Genomic DNA, 27,941 nt, shown 5'->3' with positions numbered 1-27,941 from the left:
CCCTGCGAAACCCTACTTTTCAGCAGGATAATGCACGACCGCATGTTGCAGGTCCTGTACGGGCATTTCTGGATACAGAAAATGTTCGACTGCTGCCCTGGCCAGCACATTCTCCAGATCTCTCATCAACTGAAAACGTCTGGTCAATGGTGCCCGAGCAACTGGCACGTCACAATCCGCCAGTCACTACTTTTGATGAACTGTGGTATCGTGTTGAAGCTCCATGGACAGCTGTACCTGTACATGCCATCCGAGCTGTGTTTGACTCAATGCCCAGGCGTATCATGGCCGTCATTACGGCCAGAGGTGGTTGTTCTGGGTACTGATTTCTCAGGATCTGTGCACTCAAATTGCATGAAAATGCAATCACATGTCAGTTCTAGTATAATATATTTGTCCAATGAATACCCGTTCATCATCTGCATTTCTTCTTGGTGTAGCAATTTTAATGGCAGTAGTGTAGTTTCCGACGGCCTTGATTAAAATTGCAAAACAGCGACAGGGGGAGAAGTGTTGGAAGAGGGAGTTCGTAAGAGTGCACGCGTGCAGGGAAGCACACGCGTTCCCTTGCCACAGAAGCCGCACGTCGCCGCCGCCAATCACGGCACCGCCTGCTCCCATCCCACCCCAACAGACGGCGCCGCGCATCGGAAGCAATCAATCCGGCGTCCCCAAACAGCAGACGCTATCTCATCCCGAACCGAATCGCAGCCTCCTTTCGCAGCGGGCGCCTGTATCTCGGGACCTGCAACGCAGCCCTCATACCGGGAGGGAGGTTCTGGCGGTACGCGAGGGAAGGGCCCACACGTAGCGACAGGCTTCCGCTGCGTGAATCAGGAATTCCTGTTTGCCCCGTAATGGCCGCATGACTCACCGCCGATACACATTACTCAATGGCCCCTCTCCTTACGCTAGTGGGGGACGCTTACCTTCGTCCTTTTAGTAAAGACAGAGTCAAAAAAGAAATTCTTCTGCTCTTTCTACACGTACATGATCCAATGAAATAGAAATACCGACTTTAACCGCAGGCGGATATTCAAATGAATTAAATGGCAATGAGGGTAAATTTCTGCCTGACCGCGACTCGAACCCGTATTTCTTGCTTTACGTAAACAGTCGCCTTAATAACTTCGGCTATGCGAGTATGCTTTCTATCCAACGCAAATTCCTAAATTTGTGGCAAACCACTTGCGTAGTGTCCATAATATTGATTACTCGCACCCTCGCTATGATCCCCTCGAGAGTTTGGGAGAGAGAGTTCATCCACATATAAATGTATATGACGGTAATATCTGTTCCCGAAAGAACAGTTACCGTGGATGACCATGCAGCTTTGCTAGAAATGAAATGATAATTAAATGGACACCCTAGCTGCAAACAGGCGTTGATGTACTTCATTGGGGACAGATGGATAGAGCGTCTGCCATGTAAGCAGGAGATCCCGGGTTCGAGTCCCGGTCGGGGCACACATTTTCAACATGTCCCCAATGAAGTACGAGGGCAGTTCAATAAGTAATGCAACACATTTTTTTCTGAAACAAGGGTTGTTTTATTCAGCATTTAAATACACCAGGTTATTCCCCAATCTTTTAGCTACACAACACTATTTTTCAACGCAATCTCCATTCAATGCTACGGCCTTACGCCACCTTGAAATGAGGGCCTGTATGCCTGCACGGTACCATTCCACTGGTCGATGTCGGAGACAACGTCGTACAGCATCAATAACTTCTTCATCATCCGCGTAGTGCCTCCCACGGATTGCGTCCTTCATTGGGCCAAACATATAGAAATCCGAAGCTGCGAGATCGGGGCTGCAGGGTGCATGAGGAAGAACAGTCCACTGAAGTTTTGTGAGCTCCTCTCGGGTGCGAAGACTTGTGTGAGGTCTTGCGTTGTCATGAAGAAGGAGAAGTTCGTTCAGATTTTTGTGCCTACGAACACGTTGAAGTCGTTTCTTCAATTTCTGAAGAGTAGCACAATACACTTCAGAGTTGATCGTTTGACCATGGGGAAGGACATCGAACAGAATAACCCCTTCACCGTCCCAGAAGACTGTAACCATGACTTTACCGGCTGAGGGTATGGCTTTAAACTTTTTCTTGGTAGGGGAGTGGGTGTGGCGCCACTCCATTGATTGCCGTTTTGTTTCAGGTTCGAAGTGATGAACCCATGTGTCATCGCCTGTAACAATCTTTGACAAGAAATTGTCACCCTCAGCCACATGACGAGCAAGCAATTCCGCACAGATGGTTCTCCTTTGCTCTTTACGGTGTTCGGTTAGACAACGAGGGACCCAGCGGGAACAAACCTTTGAATATCCCAACTGGTGAACAATTGTGACAGCACTACCAACAGAGATGTCAAGTTGAGCACTGAGTTGTTTGATGGTGATCCGTCGATCATCTCGAACGAGTGTGTTCGCACGCTCCGCCATTGCAGGAGTCACAGCTGTGCACGGCCGGCCCGCACGCGGGAGATCAGACAGTCTCGCTTGACCTTGCGGCGGTGATGACACACGCTTTGCCCAACGACTCACCGTGCTTTTGTCCACTGCCAGATCACCGTAGACATTCTGCAAGCGCCTATGAATATCTGAGATGCCCTGGTTTTCCGCCAAAAGAAACTCGATCACTGCCCGTTGTTTGCAACGCACATCCGTTACAGACGCCATTTTAACAGCTCCGTACAGCGCTGCCACCTGTCGGAAGTGAATGAAACTATACGAGACGAAGCGGGAATGTTTGAAAATATTCCACAAGAAATTTCCGGTTTTTTCAACCAAAATTGGCCGAGAAAAAAAATGTGTTGCATTACTTATTGAACTGCCCTCGTACATCAACGCCTGTTTGCAGCTAGGGTGTCTATTTAATTATCATTTCACATATAAATGATTTTAATGTCCGTCAAGTCCGAGAGAACAAACAGAGCGCGCGCGCGAACGCCCCCCCTCTCTCTCTCTCTCACACACACACACACACACACACACACACACACACACACACACACACCTTCTCTTGAGGCGTTTGCGAGGGAAGTTGGAACCGCAACACTCAGCATTGAAAACACGCGATTTTCTTACGGCTTATAGAGGAAAACATTTTCAGTCACACAGAACTGCTCGGAATCCGCCCGAAAAGGCCTGACCAGGTGGCGTAAAGGGTGTCAGTGAAACCACCCTTTCCCCTGAGGCGTCGAGTCCCACACATTTAGCGTTCGAAAAGGACAGTTCACATTGCGATGAACAACTCAAAAGATGTTCTGGACATCCTTTGACTTTTCTGACACTCTCAGACCATTCAGCCTTCTTTTAGTCCATTATGCGGCTGCATTTCCATCAAACGTGATCACACACCTTTGGAGTGCAGTGCAATCGCAATTTTTGCTCTGGTGTACAGGGTGGAAGCTCTAGGGAGACTTCAAAACCATTCGACGAAATTTGAACGCGATCTGGATTACAAACGCTACGTTTTATACTGGCATTCATAAAAGGCTGTACGTTACCTAACCAGTCTAAGGACTGTATTGTACAGTAATTGTGGTTTTTATGGATTTCAAGTAGGAGTCCAATTTCACAATAGCATATCAGCATATGTTTTTAACTAAAGACAGTGCATTGCACTCCGTCTTCAGGCCAAAAGTAGCCCATCGGGACCATACGACCCCGTGTCATCCTCATCTGAGGATGCGGATAGGAGGGCCGTGTGGTCAGCACACCGCTCTCCCGGTCGTTATGATGGTTTCCTGTGACCGAAGCCGCTACTATTCGGTCCTCAATTGGCATCACGAGGCTGAGTGCACCCCGAAAAATGGCAACAGCGCAAGGCGGCCTTGATGGTCACCCATCCAAGTGCCGGCCACGCCTGACAGCGCTTAACTTCGGTGATCTGACGGGAACCAGTGAATCCACTGCGGCAAGGCCGTTGCCCCAAAGACGCATTTTAATCTTTATATTGGCGACACTGGTTAATATGTTCTCTAGCTAAAGTGCTTTCTGCTGGCAATAGGTTCCTGTATAAATACGTAACGCAATCTGATTTTTATCAGCACATACCATGTACTCACATGTTTAACTTGACGAAGATTTTTTATCAGAATATCTTAACGGTATGTACGGCTGCTATACATGGCTACAAATATTTTATATTTTTATATTTATATTTCATGCATCATTGATACTGTATAGATACAGTCTTAACTAACTGAACCTAGTCGCTTACGCAATATTTATACAGAGGGGTCCAAAAAAACGTATCCACTGTTTAGAAGTCCATAACTTGCAAACTAATTCACGGAGTTGTCTCATTTTTGGTGAAAGTGTAGCTTTAAGTCCAACTTAAAGATATCACTGTAGGTGTTCTAAATGGTCACCATTAACATCCACACACAAACGATGCCGCCGAACTGCAGCACGAACTACTGACTGCAACGTGTTCAGTTGGATATTTGCACATGAATGTACGATGGATTCTCGAAGTTCATCCAATGTGCGTGGCTTTTGTCGATAAACGACGTCCTTTAGTGTTCCCCACAGGTAAAAATCCAGAGGAGTTAGGTCTGGGGAACGTGGTGGATACTCCTCAGCACCTCTACGGCCTATCCATCTTCCTGGTAGGTTTTCGGCGAGATACGCCCTAACACGATTTGGTAGTGGGCTGGGGCACCATCTTGTTGAAAGTAAACTCTCCCGTCTCCATACAAGTCTCGGATGGCAGGTAAAACGGATCTCTAAAGCCTCTCAAGGTACACCTCACCGGTAATTGTGCTGTCAAAGAAGAATGGCCCAATCAAGTCCCGGTAAGACAACCCACACCACACATTTACTCCTGGCAAATTCACGGCTTTGTCTTTTTCGGCGGCCCAGTACATGCAATTGTGGCGATTTACTGTACCACTGAGTTTGAACTGTGCCTCATCGGACCACACAATCATCTCTGCAAACTCTTCATCGTTGCGCACCATGTTAGTAAAACACTCGCAGTAGTCCATTCTACGATCTGGGTCGTCCTCGTTCATTGCGTGTAGCAGTCTAGGGATGTGGCACTTCCACTTTGCTGTCTTCAAAATTCTCCGAACACTTCAGCGACTCACTCCAGTTTCACGGGCACACTGTCTTCGTGGTGAGCGAGTGAATTGCTGTAACACACGATGGGAGTTAGCTGGACTTGTTACTCTTACAGGTCGTCCAGATCGTTGTTTGTGTACATCTTTAACACAGCCTTCGGCTTCAAATTTGTCTCGAATGCGACGAATCATTAAATTTATCGGTGGCTCTGTTTGACACTCATTTCGCCATTGCCGTTGAACCTCGTTAATGTTTTCGTACTTAAAATACCACTTCCAAACTGACTTCCCTTCATCGAATGTAAGCCTTGCGCCAGCCATGTTTACTAGGGTAACTAGGTGCAACTAAGAACAAAAACACTGACTATCTGGCGACTGTCATCTGACAAAACAAAACAACGCAATACAACGCTTGTGCGGCGATTGCCGGAACTACAAACTATTCCACTACCAAAGATGAGACAACTCCGTCAATTAGTTTGCCAGTTATGGACTTTTAAACAGTGGATACATTTTTTGGGACCCCTCTGTATTTACAACAGATCAAAAAGCCGAAACCGGTTCAAAAATGGCTCTGAGCACTATGGGACTTAACTTCTGAGGTCATCAGTCGCCTAGAACTTAATGTTCTTAGGTTAGTTAGGTTTATGTAGTTCTAAGTTCTGGAGTGCTAAGACATCTCAATAATTTTATTTTTACATGAAAGTCTGTACGTTAATCTACTTTTCTACATAATTTCCGTCAATTTGAGGCACTTGTCATAACGTTGTACCAGTTTTTGAATACCCTCCTCATAGAAGTCTGCTACCTGACTCGTTAACCACTGCATCACCACTGTTTTGACTTCGTCATCGTCTCGAAGACGCTGACCGCCCAGGTGTTTCTTCAAGTGCAGGAACAGATGGTAGTCACTGGGCGCAAGATCGGGGCTGTAGAGAGGATGATCCAGAGTTTCTCATCGAAAAGATGTGATGAGATCTTTGGTCTGATTCGCCACATGCGGACGGGCATTGTCTTCCAGCAAAACGTAGCCCTTGCTCAACTTTCACGGACTGTTACTTTGATTCTGGTGTGACGTAGGCCACCCATGTTTCATCACCCGTAACAATTTGGCTTAAGAAATCATCACCGTCGTTGTGGTACCGTTCGAGGTAAGTCAATGCACTGTCTAAACGTTTGGATTTGTGCACATCCGTCAACATTTTCGGTACCCAACGTGAGCACAATTTTCGATAATTCAAGTGCTCGGTCACAATGTCATGCAAAAGACTACGAGAAACATTAGGAAAGCCATCCCGCAAGGAGGAAATCGTAAAGCGTCTGTTTTGTCTCACCTTATTCTCCACTTCCTGCACCAAACTTTCATTAACCACTGAAGGACGCCCACTCCGTTGTTCATCGTGCACATTTGTGCGGCCGTCTTTAAATCCTCTCACCCACTTTCTTACCATTCCATCACTCATAATATTTTCTCCGTAAACTCCACAGATCTCACGATGATTATCGATCGCTTTTAGTCCCTTAGGACTAAGAAATCTTATAACAGCCCGTACTTCACAATCGCCGGGACTCACGATTACCGGAGGCATCTTAAACACTCAGTACACAACGTAAACAAGGAAGAATCAGACTGTAATGGCGTAGATAAGGTACAGGCTTTCATGTAAAAATAAAGTTATTGGGATATCTTAGCACGTCTTTTTTTAATTTCAAAACGGTACTTACTTAAAAAACAAGCCTCGTATCTACACACTGCAAAACTCTCAACATGATTAAATGGCTCTGAGCACTATGGAACTCAACATCTGTGGTCATCAGTCCTCTAGAACTTAAAATTACTTAAACCTAACTAACCTAAGGACACCACACACATCCATGCCCGAGGCAGGATTCGAACCTGCGACCGTTGCGGTGGCGCGGTTCCAGACTGAAGCGCCTAGAACCGCTCGGCCACACCGGCAAGCGCAAAACTTTCGCACATGCAGAATGAAAACTGTATTTTTACAAAAATAGCGTGCATTTCTTTAGGAGTGACCTTCGTATGTTTGCTTATTGTAATAAAACTCATTAATACGACTATCTGATTGTGTAGCAAACCGAGAAGCCACGATTACTGAACATCCCATATCTGACGACAAGGAAATAATAAAATCCGTGAATCTAGCGTCATGGCCTCGTTCTGTAGGCGCTGAATCTTCCCCGACTCTTCCCTACTGTTTTATACTTTTATGCAGCTGAGTTACGATTCGCCAAGTGTCAAATAACCCCTCCCTCTGGTGCTAGCCACAGGCTGACAAGAACAGGGAATTCCCATCTAATAAATTAAAAATATTTAATAAACTTCCATTTTCTTCTCGGTCGGCTCACATAAGTAGCTTCAGGAACAAGCTACTAATCAATCCTTTTTACAATATAACAGAATTTATGAATATAAAATCAACTGACATTAATTTTTAAGGATTTCATTATGTGATGTCACTGAATGTATTTATCTTACGTTATGGTCTATGTTATCATCTGTGGCACTATGTGCAATGCTCATTTAGCTTTAAGGTACTATTCAAGGAAAATGTTATATGATATCCATGTAAATTGCCTATTCCACCTCAGGTGGTCAATGGTGAATAAAGAACCTGAGTAAAGAATCTGGTATGACTCCTCCCCCACTACAGATCTAACTAGGAGACGGCACGACCGTGGGGTCGGGGATTTGTCCGCAATTTTGTGTGCTGAAAGAGGACCCGTAACACATCACGTGGTTAAAATCCTAGGACGGGCTCGGATTCTTACGACAGAGGTCTCGTGTTCGATTCCTCCTGTGGCAGTTTTTTTCTTCTGTTTCGTTTTCTTTGGTTATTGCACCAATTATTCAGAAAGTTTCTCAAACCTACATTATTTTAAAACGTTATTTTAGCTCATGAACGTAAAGTTTTTCATTCAGTGAAAAATATTGGTGTTCGTTTTTCTATTTCGTTTTATGGCGTTTCAAGGTTTAAAGGGGCTTTGTAAGCGCCCCCTTGGGATTATAACGGTCATCTGCGCATAGGACTGTCAGCGAGCCGTGAGAAGTAAACGGCAGTTTGTTTTTCGATTTCGTCGCGAACAGACGTGCCTGTTTCAAATTTCAACGTTTTATTCCGATCCGAGGTTAAACACGTCGACTGAAGAAGTTGCTGGCTCGTCTGGAACAGGGGAAGAAATTCCTGAAGAATCCATTCATACTGATCTATCAAAATTACGATGAAGGACGCAGTGGTGTATTATGAAAAGCTGTTGATGGAAAATAATTTAATTGCATCGACGTCTTCGAAAGAAATCTCTCGCGATGCTATGTTCTTGTTTATAATTATTACATGTATAAAAACTGAATGTTTCCCAATCGACTTTGTTATTCTGATTAAAAACCCAGTGTTTTCTCCTCATATACTTTACAATGAAAAATGGAAAACCCACCTCCATGAATTGTGTTGTTCGACAAAAAGAAATTCTTTTTTATTCAATAATGTAACTAATTTGTTAAAGATAATAATTGTGGAATAACAGAAGAAAATGAAACAGAAAAAAAAGTGCCGGAGGAGGAATCGAACCCGAGACATCTGGCGTTAGAGTCCGAACGCTATCCATCTAGGCCAGACGGCGGCTCGGCAATGGACTAACACTGTATACTCATAAGGCATCTAAAAAACTTTGGATCGATTTTTCCAGAGATTTTCCGGGTAGTGCGTCCTAATATGTTAACCACGTGAGATGTTAGGGGTCCTCTTTCACCACACAAAATTTCGGACAAATCCCCAACTCCACGGTCGTGCCGTCTCCTTGTCAGACAGGTGTTAATGATAGTGTCCTCCGAAATTGAAATAGACATCGTTTTTTAAATGTAGGGAAACGCTTATCAGCTTTCGTTTATTTTGCACAGCTTCTTCTTGGAGTTGCGATTTCTTCTCCTTCAGTGTATGCATACAGTGGTACTTCTCCACGTTTAAAACCCCCGAAGCGATGTACACGACAAATGATTAAATATAAGTGACGTTGGGTCGCAAATGTCGGGGAACTCCTTAAAAGTGGATAACAAATGTTGAACATGTGACGTCACCAGATGTCTTACCTCGCTGCACGTGCAGCAGTGGAGCCTATAGGCCTGTGGCACGTAATCGACCTGACGCAGCTCAAGTAGTGTACTCTGGTCGGTGTGGCCTTGGACTAAAGGTACGACTTTTGCGCGTGGGGTGCAGGATTTGAGTCTTGCGTCTAGTAGGCAGTACTCTTTTGCATGTCGTTAGACCGTTATGCGTTTAGATTGAGATAACATTTTTTAGTTTATTTACCGGTTTCGCTGTTCCGCTATAACGGAAACCTACCGCACTGTTTCAAAATCAAATGAATATACGCTTCCGAATTGCACCATTACCAGTAAATAATCTATGTCTTCTTTCTAAATAAAGTCTGTGAAAAAAAAAAAAAAAAAAAAAAAAAAAAAAAAAAAAAAAAAAAAGGGCAAAAGCAGAAAAATCTAATTAGGAACGACTTTTGTTTGGTTACTTCTGGTGACCGTCACATGTTGAATATCTGTCAGCCTCATTTGGAGCATTTCCCGACAGTTGCGGCCCCATTTGTCTCATATTAAATTGCGAGTACTTGTCTCAGGGTGTCATCTACGTCGTTTCGGGGATTTTTAAACGTTACAAACGTTTTTAAACTTTGTATACAGGGTGTTTCCATAAGAGCGTGTAAAAATGCAACAGGACATAGAGAATGCTTCACTTGACCATTTGAGGTAGGGAAACTGGGATCGGATGATGTGGTGTCACCGCCAGACACCATACTTGCTAGGTGGTAGCCTTTAAATCGGCCGCGGTCCGTTAGTATACGTCGGACCCGCGTGTCGCCACTATCAGTGATTGCAGACCGAGCGCCGCCACACGGCAGGTCTAGTCTAGAGAGACTCCCTAGCACTCGCCCCAGTTGTACAGCCGACTCTGCTAGCGATGGTTCACTGTCTACATACGCTCTCATTTGCAGAGACGACAGTTTAGCATAGCCTTCAGCTACGTCATTTGGTACTACCCAGCAAGGCGCCATATTCTACATCTACATCTACATTTATACTCCGCAAGCCACTCAACGGTGTGTGGTGGAGGGCACTTTACGTGCCACTGTCATTACCTCCCTTTCCTGTTCCAGTCGCGTATGGTTCGCGGGTAGAACGACTGTCTGAAAGCCTCCGTGCGCGCTCTAATCTCTCTAATTTTACATTCGTGATCTCCTCGAGAGGTATAAGTAGGGGGAAGCAATATATTCGATACCTCATCCAGAAACGCACCCTCTCTAAACCTGGCGAGCAAGCTACACCGCGATGCAGAGCGCCTCTCTTGCAGAGTCTGCCACTTGAGTTTATTAAACATCTCCGTAACGCTATCACGGTTACCAAATAACCCTGTGACGAAACGCGCCGCTCTTCTTTGGATCTTCTCTATCTCCTCCGTCAATCCGATCTGGTGCGGATCCCACACTAATGAGCAATACTCAAGTATAGGTCGAACGAGTATTTTGTAACCCACCTCCTTTGTTAATGGACTACATTTTCTAAGCACTCTCCCAATGAATCTCAACCTGGTACCCGCCTTACCAACAATTAATTTTATATGATCATTCCACTTCAAATCGTTCCGCACGCATACTCCCAGATATTTTACAGAAGTAACTGCTACCAGTGTTTGTTCTGCTATCGTATAATCATACAATAAAGGATCCTTCTTTCTATGTATTCGCAATACATTACATTTGTCTATGTTAACGGACAGTTGCCACTCCCTGCACCAAGTACCTATCCGCTGCAGATCTTCCTGCATTTCGCTACAATTTTCTAATGCTGCAACTTCTCTGTATACTACAGCATCATCCGCGAAAAGCCGCATGGAGCATGGAACTTCCGACACTATCTACTAGGTCATTTATATATATTGTGAAAAGCAATGGTCCCATAACACTCCACTGTGGACGCCAGAGGTTACCTTAACGTCTGTAGACGTCTCTCCATTGATAACAACATGCTGTGTTCTGTTTGCTAAAAACTCTTCAATCCAGCCACACAGTTGGTCTGATATTCAGTAGGCTCTTACTTTGTTTATCAGGCGACAGTGCGGAACTGTATCGAACGCCTTCCGGAAGTCAAGGAAAATGGCATCTACCTGGGAGCCTGTATCTAATATTTTCTGGGTCCCATGAACAAATAAAGCGAGTTGGGTCTCACACGATCGCTGTTTCCGGAATCCATTCCTACAGAGTAGATTCTGGGTTTCCAAAAACGACATGATACGCGAGCAAAAACGACATGATACTCGAGCAAAAAACATGTTCTAAAATTCTACAACAGATCGACGTCAGAGATATAGGTCTATAGTTTTGCGCATCTGCTCGACGACCCTTCTTGAAGACTGGGACTACCTGTGCTCTTTTCCAATCATTTGGAACCCTCCGTTCCTCTAGAGACTTGCGGTACACGGCTGTTAGAAGGGGGGCAAGTTCTTTCGCGTACTCTGTGTAGAATCGAATTGGTATCCCGTCAGGTCCAGTGGACTTTCCTCTGTTGAGTGATTCCAGTTGCTTTTCTATTCCTTGGAAACTTATTTCAATGTCAGACATTTTTTCGTTTGCGCGAGGATTTAGAGAAGGAACTGCAATTACTATAATTCTGAAAAGGTAATATTGTGAATCATGTACCGTCAAGAGCGACGTTCATCATTAATGGATTAAAGTTAGGTATGAAACTAATTACGTCCGCTTTCTGAATTATCATTCCTTGTCATGTTCCAACCTCACGTCAGTATAGTACTTCCCTCCTCACGCCAGCCTGCGTGACCTAAAACGCGTGCATTTCGGCCTCCTCTCGTAACACGGTGTTGGCTCTTCTGCCAACACAACACTGATGATGATGATGATGATGATGTTTGGTTTGTGGGGCGCTCAACAAGCGCGGTCATCAGCGCCCGTAGGAAGTCCCAAGTTTTGTAACAGTCCAGTCGCGCCACTGTCACGAATGATGGTGATGAAATGATGAGGACAACACAAACACCCAGTCCCTGGGCAGAGAAAATCCCCAACCTGGCCGGGAAACGAAAACGAACCTGGGACCCTGTGATCCAGAGGCAGCAACGCTAGCTACGAGACCGCAAGCTGCGGACCCTGGGGTTGGAGAAGCCAGCTTCAGGAGATATTGAAGTAAACTTGTCTACCACTTTGCCTTGTAAGGGCCGCGCTGCCCGTCTGTAAAGAGCCGAGATGGCATCGGAGACGGTCGCAGCAGCTACGACGGAGAACGCCCGCTGTGGCCAGGTGGGCCGATCGATGCAGTGAGCAGACATTAAGGGCCGACGGCGGAGAGCGCGCCTACCTGCTGACGTCATCCAGCGTCGCGACGCCGCCGCTGCCGACCCACTGGGAGACGCCCACCAGCCCGGGCGTCGACGCCGCCGAGTTGTTCAGGTCCAGCTCTAGTCTCTCTGCAACACACCGGGGGCGGCAGCGGTCAGGTCACGTATCACACACACACACACACACACACACACACACACACATATATATATATATACACTCCTGGAAATTGAAATAAGAACACCGTGAATTCATTGTCCCAGGAAGGGGAAACTTTATTGACACATTCCTGGGGTCAGATACATCACATGATCACACTGACAGAACCACAGGCACATAGACACAGGCAACAGAGCATGCACAATGTCGGCACTAGTACAGTGTATATCCACATTTCGCAGCAATGCAGGCTGCTATTCTCCCATGGAGACGATCGTAGAGATGCTGGATGTAGTCCTGTGGAACGGCTTGCCATGCCATTTCCACCTGGCGCCTCAGTTGGACCAGCGTTCGTGCTGGACGTGCAGACCGCGTGAGACGACGCTTCATCCAGTCCCAAACATGCTCAATGGGGGACAGATCCGGAGATCTTGCTGGCCAGGGTAGTTGACGTACACCTTCTAGAGCACGTTGGGTGGCACGGGATACATGCGGACGTGCATTGTCCTGTTGGAACAGCAAGTTCCCTTGCCGGTCTAGGAATGGTAGAACGATGGGTTCGATGACGGTTTGGATGTACCGTGCACTATTCAGTGTCCCCTCGACGATCACCAGTGGTGTACGGCCAGTATAGGAGATCGCTCCCCACACCATGATGCCGGGTGTTGGCCCTGTGTGCCTCGGTCGTATGCAGTCCTGATTGTGGCGCTCACCTGCACGGCGCCAAACACGCATACGACCATCATTGGCACCAAGGCAGAAGCGACTCTCATCGCTGAAGACGACACGTCTCCATTCGTCCCTCCATTCACGCCTGTCGCGACACCACTGGAGGCGGGCTGCACGATGTTGGGGCGTGAGCGGAAGACGGCCTAACGGTGTGCGGGACCGTAGCCCAGCTTCATGGAGACAGTTGCGAATGGTCCTCGCCGATACCCCAGGAGCAACAGTGTCCCTAATTTGCTGGGAAGTGGCGGTGCGGTCCCCTACGGCACTGCGTAGGATCCTACGGTCTTGGCGTGCATCCGTGCGTCGCTGCGGTCCGGTCCCAGGTCGACGGGCACGTGCACCTTCCGCCGACCACTGGCGACAACATCGATGTACTGTGGAGACCTCACGCCCCACGTGTTGAGCAATTCGGCGGTACGTCCACCCGGCCTCCCGCATGCCCACGCCCTCGCTCAAAGTCCGTCAACTGCACATACGGTTCACGTCCACGCTGTCGCGGCATGCTACCAGTGTTAAAGACTGCGATGGAGCTCCGTATGCCACGGCAAACTGGCTGACACTGACGGCGGTGGTGCACAAATGCTGCGCAGCTAGCGCCATTCGACGGCCAACACCGCGGTTCCTGGTGTGTCCGCTGTGCCGTGCGTGTGATGATTGCTTGTACAGCCCTCTCGCAGTGTCCGGAGCAAGTATGGTGGGTCTGACACACCGGTGTCAATGTGTTCTTTTTTCCATTTCCAGGAGTATATATATATATATATATATATATATATATATATATATATATATATATATATATATAGGGTGTTACAAAAAGGTACGGCCAAACTTTCAGGAAACATTCCTCTCACACAAAGAAAGAAAATATGCTATGTGGACATGTGTCCGGAAACGCTTACTTTCCATGTTAGAGCTCATTTTATTACTTCTCTTCAAATCATATTAATCATGGAACGGAAACACACAGCAAACAGAACGTACCAGCGTGACTACAAACACTTTGTTACAGCAAATGTTCAAAATGTCCTCCGTTACGATACGTGCATCCACCCTGCGTCGCATGGAATCCCTGATGCGGCTGATGCAGCCCTGGAGAATGCCGTATTGTATCACAGCCGTCCACAATACGAGCACGAAGAGTCTCTACATTTGGTACCGGGGTTGCGTAGACGAGAGCTTTGAAATGCCCCCATAAATGAAACTCAAGAGGGTTGAGGTCAGGAGAGCGTGGAGGCCAAGGAATTGGTCCTTCTCTACCAATCCATCGGTCACCGAATCTGTTGTTGAGAAGCGTACGAACACTTGGACTGCAATGTGCAGGAACTCCATCATGAACCACATGTTGTGTCGTACTTGTAAAGGCACATGTTCTAGCAGCACAGATAGAGTATCCCGTATGAAATCATGATAACGTGCTCCATTGAGCGTAGGTGGAAGACCATGGAGCCCAGTCGAGACATCACCAACAATGCCTGCCCAAACGTTCACAGAAAATCAGTGTTGATGACGTGACTGCACAATTGCGTGCGGATTCTCGCCAGCCCACACAAGTTAATTGTGAAAATTTACAATTTGATCACGTTGGAATGAAGCCTCATCCGTAAAGAGAACATTTGCACTGAAATGAGGATTGACACATTGTTGGATGAACCATTCGCAGAAGTGTACCCGTGGAGGCCAATCAGCTGCTGATAGTGCCTGCACACGCTGTACATGGTACGGAAACAACTGGTTCTCCCGTAGCACTCTCCATACAGTGACGTGGTCAACGTTACCTTGTACAGCAGCAACTTCTCTGACGCTGACATTAGGGTTATCGTCAACTGCACGAAGAATTGCCTCGTCCATTGCAGGTGTCCTCGTCGTTCTAGGTCTTTCCCAGTCGCGAGTCATAGGCTGGAATGTTCCGTGCTCCCTAAGACGCCGATCAATTGCTTCGAACGTCTTCCTGTCGGGACACCTTCGTTCTGGAAATCTGTCTCGATACAAACGTACCGCGCCACGGCTATTGCCCCGTGCTAATCCATACTTCAAATGGGCATCTGCCAACTGCGCATTTGTAAACATTGCACTGACTGCAAAACCATGTTCGTGATGAACACTAACCTGTTGATGCTACGTACTGATGTGCTTGATGCTAGTACTCTAGAGCAATGAGTCGCATGTCAACACAAGCACCGAAGTCAACATTACCTTCCTTCAATTGGGCCAACTGGCGGTGAATCGAGGAAGTACAGTACATACTGACGAAACTAAAATGAGCTCTAACATGGCAATTAAGCGTTTCCGGACACATGTCCGCATAACATCTTTTCTTTATTTGTGTGTGAGGAATGTTTCCTGAAAGTTTGGCAGTACCTTTTTGTAACACCCTATATATATATATATATATATATATATATATATATATATATATATATATATATTCTCGTCACTGTGAATTACCAGGGCTATTCCTAATGGCCGCTCCGTCATGATTACAAATCGCTCTCCTTTTGGGTAAAATGGTATAACCCTAGAAATACACTGAACAGCCAACGAAACTGGTACACCTGCCTAATATCCGGTGGAGCCCCGGCAAACACTCCGAAGTTCCGCAACTTAACTGGCATGTCTGAACTAGTGCTTTAGGGAACTCACACCATGAATCTCGCAGGGCTGTCCATTAATCCCTAGTGTGAGGAGGTGCAGATCTCTTCTGAACAGCACGTTGCAAGGCATCCCAGATATAGTCGATAATGTTCATGCCTGAGCAGTTTGGTGGCAAGCGGAAGTGTTTACACTCAGAAGAGTGTTCCTCGAGCACTCTGTAGCAGTTCTGGACGTGTGAGGTGTCGCATTGTCCTGCTGGAATTGCCCAAGTCCGTTACAAAGCACAATGGACATGAATGGATGCACTGGATCAGACAGGAAGCTTACGTACATGTCACCTGTCAGTCGTATCTAGAGGTATCAGGCGTCCCATGTCACTCCAACTGCACACGGCCCACACCACTACAGAGCCTCCATCAGCTTGAACAGTCCCACGCTCACATGCAGTGTCATCTACATCTACATCCATACTCCGCAAGCCACCTGACGGACTGTGGCGGAGGGTATCTTGAGTACCTCTATCGGTTCTCCCATTAATTTTAATCTCGTGGCCGACCGGAGTGTCCGAGCGGTTCTAGGCGCTACACTCTGGAACCTCGAAACCGCTACGGTCGCAGGTTCGAATCCTGCCACGGGTATGGATGTGCGTGGTGTCCTTAGGTTAGTTAGGTTTAAGTACTTCTAAGTTCTAGGGCACTGATGACCTCAGTAGTTGAGTCCCATAGTGCTCAGAGCCATGGCAGGTTATGTACATCTACATCCATACTCCGCAAACCACCTGACGGTGTGTGGCGGGGGTATCTTGAGTACCTCTATCGGTTCTCCGTTCTGTTCCAGTCTCGTATTGTTCGTGGAAAGAAAGATTGTCGGTATGCCTCTGTGTGGGCTCTAATCTCTCTGATTTTATCATCATGGTCTCTTCGCGATATGTACGTAGGGGGGAGCAATATACTGCTTGACTCCTTCAACAAAAGCCCGTACCGAGCCACTGAGCGTCTCTCTTGCAGAGTCTTCCCCTGGAGTTTATCTATCATCTCCGTAACGCTTTCGCGATTACTAAATGATCCTACAACGAAGCGCGCTGCTCTCTGTTGGATCTTCTCTATCTCTTCTATCAACCCTATCTGGTACGGATCCCACACCGCTGAGCAGTATTCAAGCAGTGGGCGAACAAGTGTTCTGTAACCTACTTCCTTTGTTTTCGGATTGCATTTCCTTAGGATTCTTCCAATCAATCTCAGTCTGGCATCTGCTTTACCGACGATGAACTTTATATGATCATTCCATTTTAAATCACTCCTAATACCTACTGCCAGATAATTCACGGAATTAACTGCTTCCACTTGCTGACCTGCTATATTGTAGCTAAATGATAAAGCATCTTTCTTTCTTTGCATTCGCAGCACATTACACTTGTCTACATTGAGATTCAATTGCCATTCCCTTCCGGCCGGTGTGGCCAAGCAGTTAAAGGCGCTACAGTCTGGAACCGCGTGACCGCTACGGTCGCAGGTTCGAATCCTGCCTCGGGCATGGATGTGTGTGATGTCCTTAGGTTAGTTGGGTTTAAGTAGTTCTAAGTTCTAGGGGACTGATGACCTTAGAAGTTAAGTCCCATAGTGCTCAGAGCCATTTGAACCATTTTTTTGCCATTCCCTGCACCATGCTTCAATCCGTTGCAGATCCTCCTGCATTTCAGTACAATTTTCCATTGTTACAACCTCTCGATATACTACAGCATCATCCACAAAAAGCCTCAGTGAACTTCCGAGGTTATCCACAACGTCTTTTATGTATATTGTGAATAGCAACGGTCCTACGACACTCCCCTGCGGCACACCTGAAATCACTCTTACTTCGGAAGACTTGTCTCCATTGAGAATGACATGCGGCGTTCTGTTATCTTGGAACGCTTCAATCCAATCACACAATTGGTGTGATAGTCCATATGCTCTTACTTTGTTCATTAAACGACTGTGGGGAACTGTATCGAACGCCTTGCGGAAATCAAGAAACACGGCATCTACCTGGGAACCCGTGTCTATGGCCCTCTGAGTGTCGTGGACGAATAGCGCTAGCTGGGTTTCACACGATCGTCTTTTTCGAAACCCATGCTGATTCCTACAGAGTAGATTTCTAGTCTCCAGAAAAGTCATTATACTCGAACATAACACGTGTTCCAAAATTCTACAACTGATCGACGTTAGAGATATAGGTCTATAGTTCTGCACATCTGTTCGACGTCCCTTCTTGAAAACGGGGACGTCCCGGGGCCCTTTCCAATCCTTTGAAACGCTACGCTCTTCTAGAGACCTACGGTACACCGCTGCAAGAAGGGGGGCAAGTTCCTTCGCGTACTCTGTGCAAAATAGAACTGGTATCCCATCAGGTTCAGCGGCATTTCCTCTTTTGAGCGATTTTAATTGTTTTTCTATCCCTCTGTCGTCTATTTCGATATCTACCATTTTGTCATCTGTGTAACAACCTAGAGAAGGAACTACCGTGCAGTCCTCCTCTGTGAAACAGCTTTGGATTTATGAGGTTGTCTCCATACTCGTACACGTCCATCCGCTCGATACAATTTGAAACGAGACTTGTCCGACTAGGCAACGGTTTTCCACGCCTCAACACTCCCATGTCCCAGGCGAGGCGTAAAGCTTTGTGTCGTGCAGTCATCAGGGATACACGAGTGGGTCTTCGGCTCCGAAAGCCCATATCGAGCCAATAACAATGCTGTTTCGTCGAATGGTTCTCACACTGACACTTGTTGATGGCCCAGCATCGAAATCTGCAACAATTTGCGGAAGGGTTGCACTTCTGTAGCATTGAACGATTGTCTTCAGTCGTCGTTGGTCCCGTTCTTGCACGCAGTAGTAATGTCGGGGATTTGATGTTTCACCGGATTCCTGATATTCACTGTACACTCGTGAAATGGTCGTATGGGAAAATCTCCAGTTCATCGCTACCTCGGATATTATTGATAAAAGCCTTTGTTCTTTTTGGTCCTGGTGGTGGAAGGATTCGCCGCTAGGATTCTTCCTAACGCCTAGTCTACGGCCGATCGTGCTAAAACTCGTCCTCTCTTTGTCAATAATGACTCTTGCAGCATCTTCGTGGAGGCTCCTTACTTGTACCCAGCCAAAAGTGCTTTGAACATCCACCTTGGCACTATGTTTCACCGCCGCAGAATACGCACCACCCGTCTGGCAAAAATCCGCGCATGCTGAACATGTAGATACAGCCCTGAACGAGACAGGACGCATTGTTACAGGCTGCTTACGACCTACTCCTGTCAATATGTTGTTGTTGTTGTTGTTGTTATGGTCTTCAGTCCTGAGACTGGTTTGATGTAGCTCTCCATGCTACTCTATCCTGTGCAAGCTTCTTCATCTCCCAGTACTTACTGCAACTTACATCCTTCTGTATCTGTTTAGTGTATTAATCTCTTGGTCTCCCTCTACGATGATTTTTACCCTCCACGCTGCCCTCCCGTACTAAATTGGTGATCCTTTGATGCCTCAGAACATGTCCTACCAACCGATCCCTTCTTCTAGTCAAGTTGTGCCACAAACTCCTCTTCTCCCCAATTCTATTCAATACCTCCTCATTAGTTACGTGATCTGCCCACCTAATCTTCAACATTTTTCTGTAGCACCACATTCCGATAGCTTCTTTTCTCTTCTTGCCTAAACTATTTATCGTCCATGTTTCACTTCCATACATGGCTACACTCCATACAAATACTTTCAGAAACGACTTCCTGACACTTAAATCTATACCCGATGTTAACAAATTTCTCTTCTTCAGAAACACTTTCCTTGCCATTGCCAGTCTACATTTTATATCCTCTCTACTTCGACCATCATCAGTTATTTTGCTCCCAAAATAGCAAAACTCCTTTACTACTTTAAGTGTCTCGTTTCCTAATTTAATTCCCTCAGCATCACCTGAGTTAACTAGACTACATTCCTTTATCCTCGGTTTGCTTTTGTTGATGTTCATCTTATATCATCCTTTCAAGACACTGTCCATTCCGTTCAGCCGCTCTTCCACGTCCTTTGATGTCTCTGACAGAATTACAATGTCATCGGTGAACCTCAAAGTTTTTATTTCTTCTCCGTGGATTTTAATACCTACTCCGAATTTTTCTTTTGTTTCCTTTACTGCTTGCTCAATATACAGATTGAATAACATCGGGGGGAGGCTACAACCCTGTCTCACTCCCTTCCCAACCACTGCTTCCCTTTCATGCCCCTCGACTCTTATAACTGCCTTCTGGTTTCTGTACAAATTGTAAATAGCCTTTCGCTCCCAGTATTTTACCCCTGCAACTTTCAGAATTTGAAAGAGAGTATTCCAGTCAAGTTTGTCAAAAGCTTTCTCGAAGTCTACACTTGCTAGAAACGTAGGTTTGCCTTTCCGTAATCTATTTTCTATGATAGGTCGTAGGGTCAGTATTGCCTCACGTGTTCCAATATTTCTACGGAATCCAAACTGATCTTCCCCGAGGTCGGCTTTTACCATTTTTTCCATTCGTGTGTAAAGAATTCGCGTTAATATTTTGCAGCCGTGCGATCTTAAAAAGTAATTGCGTTGAATACTGAACTAGAAAGCTAAAAATTGTTCGGAATATGCAAATGTACGCCACAAAAGTTGCATGTCTGAACTGGATGACAATAACTTTCTGCGTTTTTATGAAAAATTGAAGTCGCTAAACACGTATTAGAAAGATAAAAATTCGTATGTAGCCCATGCGGGCCTTTCTCACTTCCAAAGTTGAAAACCCTGTTGAAAGGCCGAAGATTTGCAACGATAGACGAAGTAAAAGAAAATTTGGAGAATGTGCATCGCTCGATCCAGCTAGAGGCGTACCAAGATTGCTTCCGGAAGTGGGCCTTGGGAGCGGTGTATCAGTTGTGGAGGAGAATAAGGTAAGCGCGGAAAAATTTTGTGGCCAAAATTTCGGCGTATTTTTTTTTTTCGAGACCTCGTATAAGGTGGCTTGCACATTATAAAATGGTTCAAATGGCTCTGAGCACTATGGGACTTCACACTTTTACTTATTCACGGTCAAAGAAATGGTTCAAATGGCTCTGAGCACTATGGGACTTGGCTGCTGAGGTCATCAGTCCCCTAGAACTTAGAACTACTTAAACCTAACCAACCTTATGACATCACATACATCCATGCCCGACGCAGGATTCGAACCTGCGACCGTAGCGGTCGCGCGGTTCCAGACTGAAGCGCCTAGACAGCTTTTTTTTTTGCATTATTGTTCGTTGTTGATCGTTGTGTTTGGTCGTTGCGGACGTCACAAGACATTCGTTAAAGTTCGTTTGTTGCTCCTTCCACTCAGTTTTTTAGTACACAGGCCAACCAGCTATCTGACCGAACACGCTGACCTGCACATTATATGCATATGGACTATCAGACCAATTGTGTGATTGGACTGAACAGTTCCTAGATAATAGAACGCAGCATGTCATTCTCAACGGAGACAAGTCTTCCGAAGCAAGAGTGATTTCAGGTGTGCCGCAGGGGAGTGTCGTGGGACCGTTGCTATTCACAGTATACATAAATGACCTTGTGGATGACATCGCAACTTCACTGAGGCTTTTTGCAGATGATGCTGTGGTATAGCGTCAGGTTGTAACAATGGAAAATTGTACTGAAATGCAGGAGGATCTGCAGCGAATTGAGGCATGGTGCAGGGAATGGCAATTGAATCTCAATGTAGACAAGTGTAATGTGCTGCGAATACAAAGAAAGAAAGTTCCTTTATCATTTAGCTACAATATAGCAGGTCACCAACTGGAAGCAGTTAATTCCGTGAATTATCTGGCAGTAGGTATTAGGAGTGATTTAACATGGAATGATCATATAAAATTAATCGTCGGTAAAGCAGATGCCAGACTGAGATTGATTCGAAGAATCCTAAGGAAATGCAATCCGAAAACAAAGGAAGTAGGTTACAGAACACTTGTTCGCCCACTGCTTGAATACTGCTCACCGGTGTGGGATTCGTACCAGATAGGGTTGACAGAAGAGGTAGAGAAGATCCAACGGAGAGCAGCGCGCTTCGTTACAGGATCATTTAGTAATCGCGAAAGCGTACGGAGATGATAGATAAACTCCAGGGGAAGACTCTGCAAGAGAGACGCTCAGTGGCTCGGTACGGGCTTTTGTTGAAGGAGTCAAGCAGTATATTGCTCTCCCCTACGTACATATCGCGAAGAGACCATGATGATAAAATCAGAGAGATTAGAGCCCACACAGGGGCATACGGACAATCTTTCTTTCCACGAACAATACGAGACTGGAATAGAAGGGAGAACCGATAGAGGTACTCAAAGTACCCTCCGCTTGCGGAGTATGGGTGTAGATGTATAAATGTATATGTGTGCACTCTCTTATAGAGCATGGTGGCATCTCTGTATGAGCAAAATTGTTACAGATATGCTACGAATAGTTCTACCAAAGTAACGCATCAGCCGACAGTTATATGCCAAATGACAGTTTCTGTTCGATTTCATGGGTGTGGACACTGGGATTGCCGCAGCGCGATTCATGTGAAAGTCTCGACTACATAATCTAACCTTTCCTTCACTCATTACTGTAGGCATGAACACCAGCCACAGCTCCCAAAGAATTTGTGTATTTGCAGATCATCTTGCACACAAATATCGAATTACAGAACGCACTTCGCTGCTGGCAGGATCAACTATCTTAGAAGGGGCATTCTTTTTTAAGTTCAGAAACCACTACTAAAACAAAACAGTGACTTATACGACTCCATAAGCAATCAACAAATTTAGCTGGATTCGTGAAACTTTGTCGTAGCTGCTCACATTTAAATACACAGCAACCAAACAGCCCTTACTTTTCCCATACGTCTCGTATAGCGAACATTAGTTCGTTACAGCCAATTTCAGAGAGTGTTCAAGAAATACTTTAATGACTATACCGATTTCGACTGTCTATCTTGTTTATAAGTACCGGCCGTAGTGGCCGAGCGGTTCTAGGCGCTACAGTCTGGAACAGTATGAATCCTGCCTCGGGCATGGATGTGTGTGATGTCCTTAGGTTAGTTAGGTTTCAGTAGTTCTAAGAATAAGTATTGATGACCCGATGGCTGCTCGTACTGGAGTCGAACGGCATAAAAGCACAGCAGTAGTTCAGAAGTCAGACATCGAGCTAACTGCAAAGGACACCAAGGAGAAATTTGAAAAGAGTATTACACTTCTGAAAGAAGAAACAAAAACGTTTGATGTGCCGATGACATTGTTATTCTGTGACAAGACGCAAGGTGACTTGGAAGTGCAATTGAACGGGATGAATGACTTCATGACAAGAGATTATAAGACAAACATTATCAAAATCAAAACAAGGGGAGTCGAATCTAGTCGAACTATATAATTACGTGACCACTAATTCTCTCATTTTGTTGTTGATATATAAGATCACTTATTATGAGGTTTATACATTTTAAATCAGAAGGTATTAATGATCAATCAAGAGAACACTGAACGAATTTACTGTTTGAAAACAAATCGCATCTGATCCGTCAGCGTATCGCACAGGTAGTGAATTGTCACGAATGGTTTGTGCGAATTTCGTACTCGCAATGCACGAAGCGCCGCTAGAGCCACCTATTGGCCGCGTCGCGCCTTACCGCGCACGACCCGCGCTGCGCTTGCCCCTCGACAGATGGCAGCACGGGTAAATGGCGAGTCAATGAACGGGGCGCGTCGCGAATGTCAAGTTCACGCCCGAGCGCTGGCCTAGCGCAGCCAGTTCAGACCGGCAAACTGTTTTTGTTGCAGTTCTCGCGTTGAGAGTCGCTTTACCCGGAACGAGGCAAATTAGTTTTTTTTTTTTTGTTTTTAATACCAATAATCTGCCCACTGTATTTTGTACTTTCCGAACATTAGCTCCATACTTACCAATCATATACAACCGTTCGCTCGACGAAACATTCGTACCCAAAGACTGGAAAGTTGCACAGGTCACACCAATATACAAGAACGGTAGTACGAGTAAACCACTAAATTGCAGGCCCATATCGTTAACGTCGATACGCAGCAGGATTTTAGAACATATCTTATGTTCGAACATTATGAATTACCGCGAAGGAAACGGTCTATTGACACACAGTCAACACGGGTTTAGAAAACATCGTTCCTGTGAAACACATCTAGCTCTTTATTCACATGAAGTGTTGAGAGCTATTAACAAGGGATTTCAGATCGATTCCGTATTCCTGGATTTCCGGAAGGCTTTTGACACTGTACCACACAAGCGGCTCGTAGTAAAATTGCGTGCTTGTGGAATATCGTCTCAATTATGTGACTGGATTTGTGATTTCCTGTCAGAGAGGTCACAGTTCGTTGTAATTGATGAAAAGTCATCGAGTAAAACAGAAATGATTTCTGGCGTTCCCCAAGGTAGTGTTATAGGCCCTTTGCTGTTCCTTATGTGTATAAACGATTTGGGAGACAATCTGAGCAGCCGTCTTCGGTTGTTTGCAGATGACGCTGTGGTTTATCGACTAATAAAGTCATCAGAAGATCAAAACAAACTGCAAAACGATTTAGAAAAGATATCTGAATGGTACGAAAAGTGGCAGTTAACCTTAAATAACGAAAAGTGTGAGGTCATCCACATGAGTGGTAAAACGAACTAAAACTTCAGTTACAAGATAAATCAGTCTAATCTAGAAGCCGTAAATTCAACTAAATAATCCTAAGTATTACAATTACGAACAATTGGAAGGAACACATACAAAATGTTGTGGGGAAGGCTAACCAAAGACTGCGTTTTATTGGCAGGACACTTAGAAAACGTAACAGACCTACAAAGGAGACTGCCTACACTACGCTTGTCCGTCCTCTTTTAGAATACTGCTGCGCGGTGTGGGATCCTTACCAGATAGAACAGACGGAGTACATCGAAAAAGTTCAAAAGAAGGCAGCACGTTCTGTATTATCTCGAAATATGGGAGAGAATGTTACAGAAATTATACAGGACTTGGGATGGAAATCATTAAAAGAAAGGCGTTTTTCGTTGCGACGGAATCTTCTCACGAAATTCCAATCACCAACTTTCTCCTCCGAATGCGAAAATATTTTGTCGACATCGACTTACATAGGGAGGAACGATCACCACGATAAAAGAAGGGAAATCAGATCTCGTACGGAAAGATATAGGTGTTCATTCCTTCCGCGCGCTATCCGAGATTGGAATAATAGAGAGTTGTGAAGGCGGTTCGATGAACCCTCTGCCAGGCACTTAAATGTGATTTGCACAGTATCCATGCAGATGCAGATGTAGAAAGTCGGCATTGCTAACGTGTACGGCTGCAGAATGGTTCCTGGTTCATACAAACAAATGGATAGTTCTGGAAAGGACGACGTCATTCCACCCACGACTGTAAAAGCTATCCGTATTCGCCACTGGCCAATTTCGGCATCTTATGCGCAACGAGTAAGCTTCAATATTTGAATATACTAGTATAATCGTTCCTTTTCGTATAGTACTTGTGTTGTTGCCTCTTTTTATGAGGATTAAATTAATTACAGTGCGTTGATTGCAACTGCTGTTTGACAATAGACGAAGAGCTGAAACAGCAAATATGAATAGCATTTCCACTCGTAAGCCGATCATTACGACAGTGGCATCCGACAGAAGTAAAGCAATTCTTGTTTCCATTGTGAAACTAAATTTCTTATTTTAAAGCGATCTTTTCATCTAACCAAGTTAAGGGGGTACAGTGACTAACATTGGTACACCACAGCGACAAAGCAATTTACATGGGTCACAAATCTGAATATGTATAAGAGCCACTCAAATCAAAACGAGACGGATGGAGAAAAGTTAAGTAAACCGTTTATTATTTCAAACGTAATCGCCCTGATTGTAAATAGACTTAGCCCACTGTGCGACAAGACGGGGCATATCTGCGGTTGCCCACGGAACCATGATTACACGCAGGCGTGCCAGAAGAAAACCGACAGCTACAAACGTCTTTCTTCAAATGGTTCAAATGGCTCTGAGCACTATGGGACTTACTTCAGAGGTCATCAGTCGCCTAGAACTTAGATCTACTTAAACCTAACTAACCTAAGGACATTACACACATCCATGCCCGAGACAGGACTCGAACCTGCGACCGTAGCCGTCGCGCGGTTCCAGATTGAAGCGCCTAGAACCGCGCGGCCACAACAGCCGGCTGTCTTTCTTCGTGGCTCAGAATGGTGATAATCGCATGGGCAGACATAGAGACTGCGTGGGTTCGCACTAGAGATGGGTCGTTCGCGAACGGGTCCAAAGGAACGGTACACCAAGATGAACGGAAGGAGAGCGAGGAACGAATTCTAAGGAACGGTCTTCCATTGCTCACTTCGGTCTCCGCTTTCTACTTATAGTTCCCGGGAACGGGAAACGGTCGGTCTCGTTCCCGAACGGCACGTCGGCCGCTCTCGTTCCAGCCTCGGTCCCGTTCCCGCCTGTCTCGGTCTCGGTCTCGCTCGGCCGGACTCGTCCTTCTTCCGGTGGCCACTCGTCGCAGTTCCACTGCCGGCTGCTCATAGTTAGTTCAGTATCGAGTTGTTCGTTTCGTTCGCTTCGCACGCCCATTCTACATACGTTTCAAATCTTTTTTGAGCTCTGAACGTCTGGTTCTTTTCGTATTCTTATGTTATTCAGCGTCCACGGCCGGTTATTAATATGTATTTTATAATTACGTAAACTACATAAAAATTACATGGTATGTAATACATACATCTCTTCAGGTATCAAAACAGCGTATCAACTTACTTCACTATTTCGATAAACAGCAGAAGAAATGCTTGTACAAAGAAAAAGTTTTTCTGATTTTTTTTTTTTTTTTTTTTTTGTTATTACACATGCAAAGGAAGCCGGCAGGGGACACGAGAGTGGCCACTTTCCGTCTTTTTTTCATCCACGGTAAAAGGGCATGTTCATTGTTATGGAAGGCAGACCGACTTACAACTGAATGAAGCCCGCGCTTCGTAATCGAGTGTTTGGTGTCACATTTTGTAAAGATGATATGATAAGTATTCTAGTATAAAACATGGCAACGAAGAAAATCTGAAATGTTCGTAATACCGTCAACCGTATTCATAATATTTCTCAACGATATATCTCAATTACAGAGCGTGGTTTTGGCAACATTTTCAGACGACACCGCGTCACTTGTAACTCCTACAATATTATTACAGTCGTACCGGGTGGCGCACGAAAAATCGGCCCCGAGTACTATACCGCTCACTGTCGCCCACCAATCGTCATCTATTGTTTCGAAGTTGCTTGCATTGGCTTATTTGTTATTTCTTCACTGACTAATTATTACATATTCATTTATTCTTGTCGTTGTTGTTGTTGTTGTTGTTGTTGTGGTCTTCAGTCCTGAGACTGGTTTGCTGCAGCTCTCCATGCTACTCTATCCTGTGCAAGCTTCTTCATCTCCCAGTACCTACTGCAGCCTACATCCTTCTGAATCTGCTTAGTGTATTCATCTCTTGGTCTCCCTCTACGATTTTTACCTTCCACACTGCCCTCCAGTACTAAATTGGTGATCCCTTGATGCCTCAAAACATGTCCTACCAACCGATCCCTTCTTCTGGTCAAGTTGAGCCAGAAACTCCTCTTCTCCCCAATTTTGTTCAATACCTCCTCATTAGTTATGTGATCTACCCATCTAATCTTCAGTATTCTTCTGTAGCACCACATTTCGAAAGTTTCTATTCTCTTCTTGTCTAAACTATTTATCGTCCACGTTTCACTTTCATACATGGCTACACTCCATACGAATACTTTCAGAAATGACTTCCTGACACTTAAATCTATACTCGATGTTAACAAATTTCTCTTCTTCAGAAACGCTTTCCTTGCCATTGCCAGCCTACATTTTATATCCTCTCTACTTCGACCATGATCAGTTATTTTGCTCCCCAAATAGCAAAACTCCTTTACTACTTTAAGTGTCTCATTTCCTAATCTAATTC

At 45.3% G+C, this 27,941-nt stretch overlaps 1 protein-coding gene across 1 annotated transcript in view; it reads right to left on the bottom strand.

Annotated features, from left to right (window-relative positions):
• The window catches only part of LOC126427981 (uncharacterized), a 724,905-nt gene that overhangs the window by 422,877 nt on the left and 274,087 nt on the right, over nt 1–27,941 (bottom strand). The window contains exon 3 of the mRNA XM_050089866.1: nt 12,455–12,563. Within this exon, the coding sequence (XP_049945823.1) occupies nt 12,455–12,563 (109 nt within the window). The remainder of the gene's footprint in view (nt 1–12,454; nt 12,564–27,941) is intronic.

The sequence above is a fragment of the Schistocerca serialis genome, chromosome 12 (assembly GCF_023864345.2).
Source record: "Schistocerca serialis cubense isolate TAMUIC-IGC-003099 chromosome 12, iqSchSeri2.2, whole genome shotgun sequence".
In the NCBI taxonomy this organism is placed as follows: domain Eukaryota; kingdom Metazoa; phylum Arthropoda; class Insecta; order Orthoptera; family Acrididae; genus Schistocerca; species Schistocerca serialis.
Note: the sequence above shows the minus strand (reverse complement) of the source record. Positions and strands in the feature narration are given on the sequence as shown.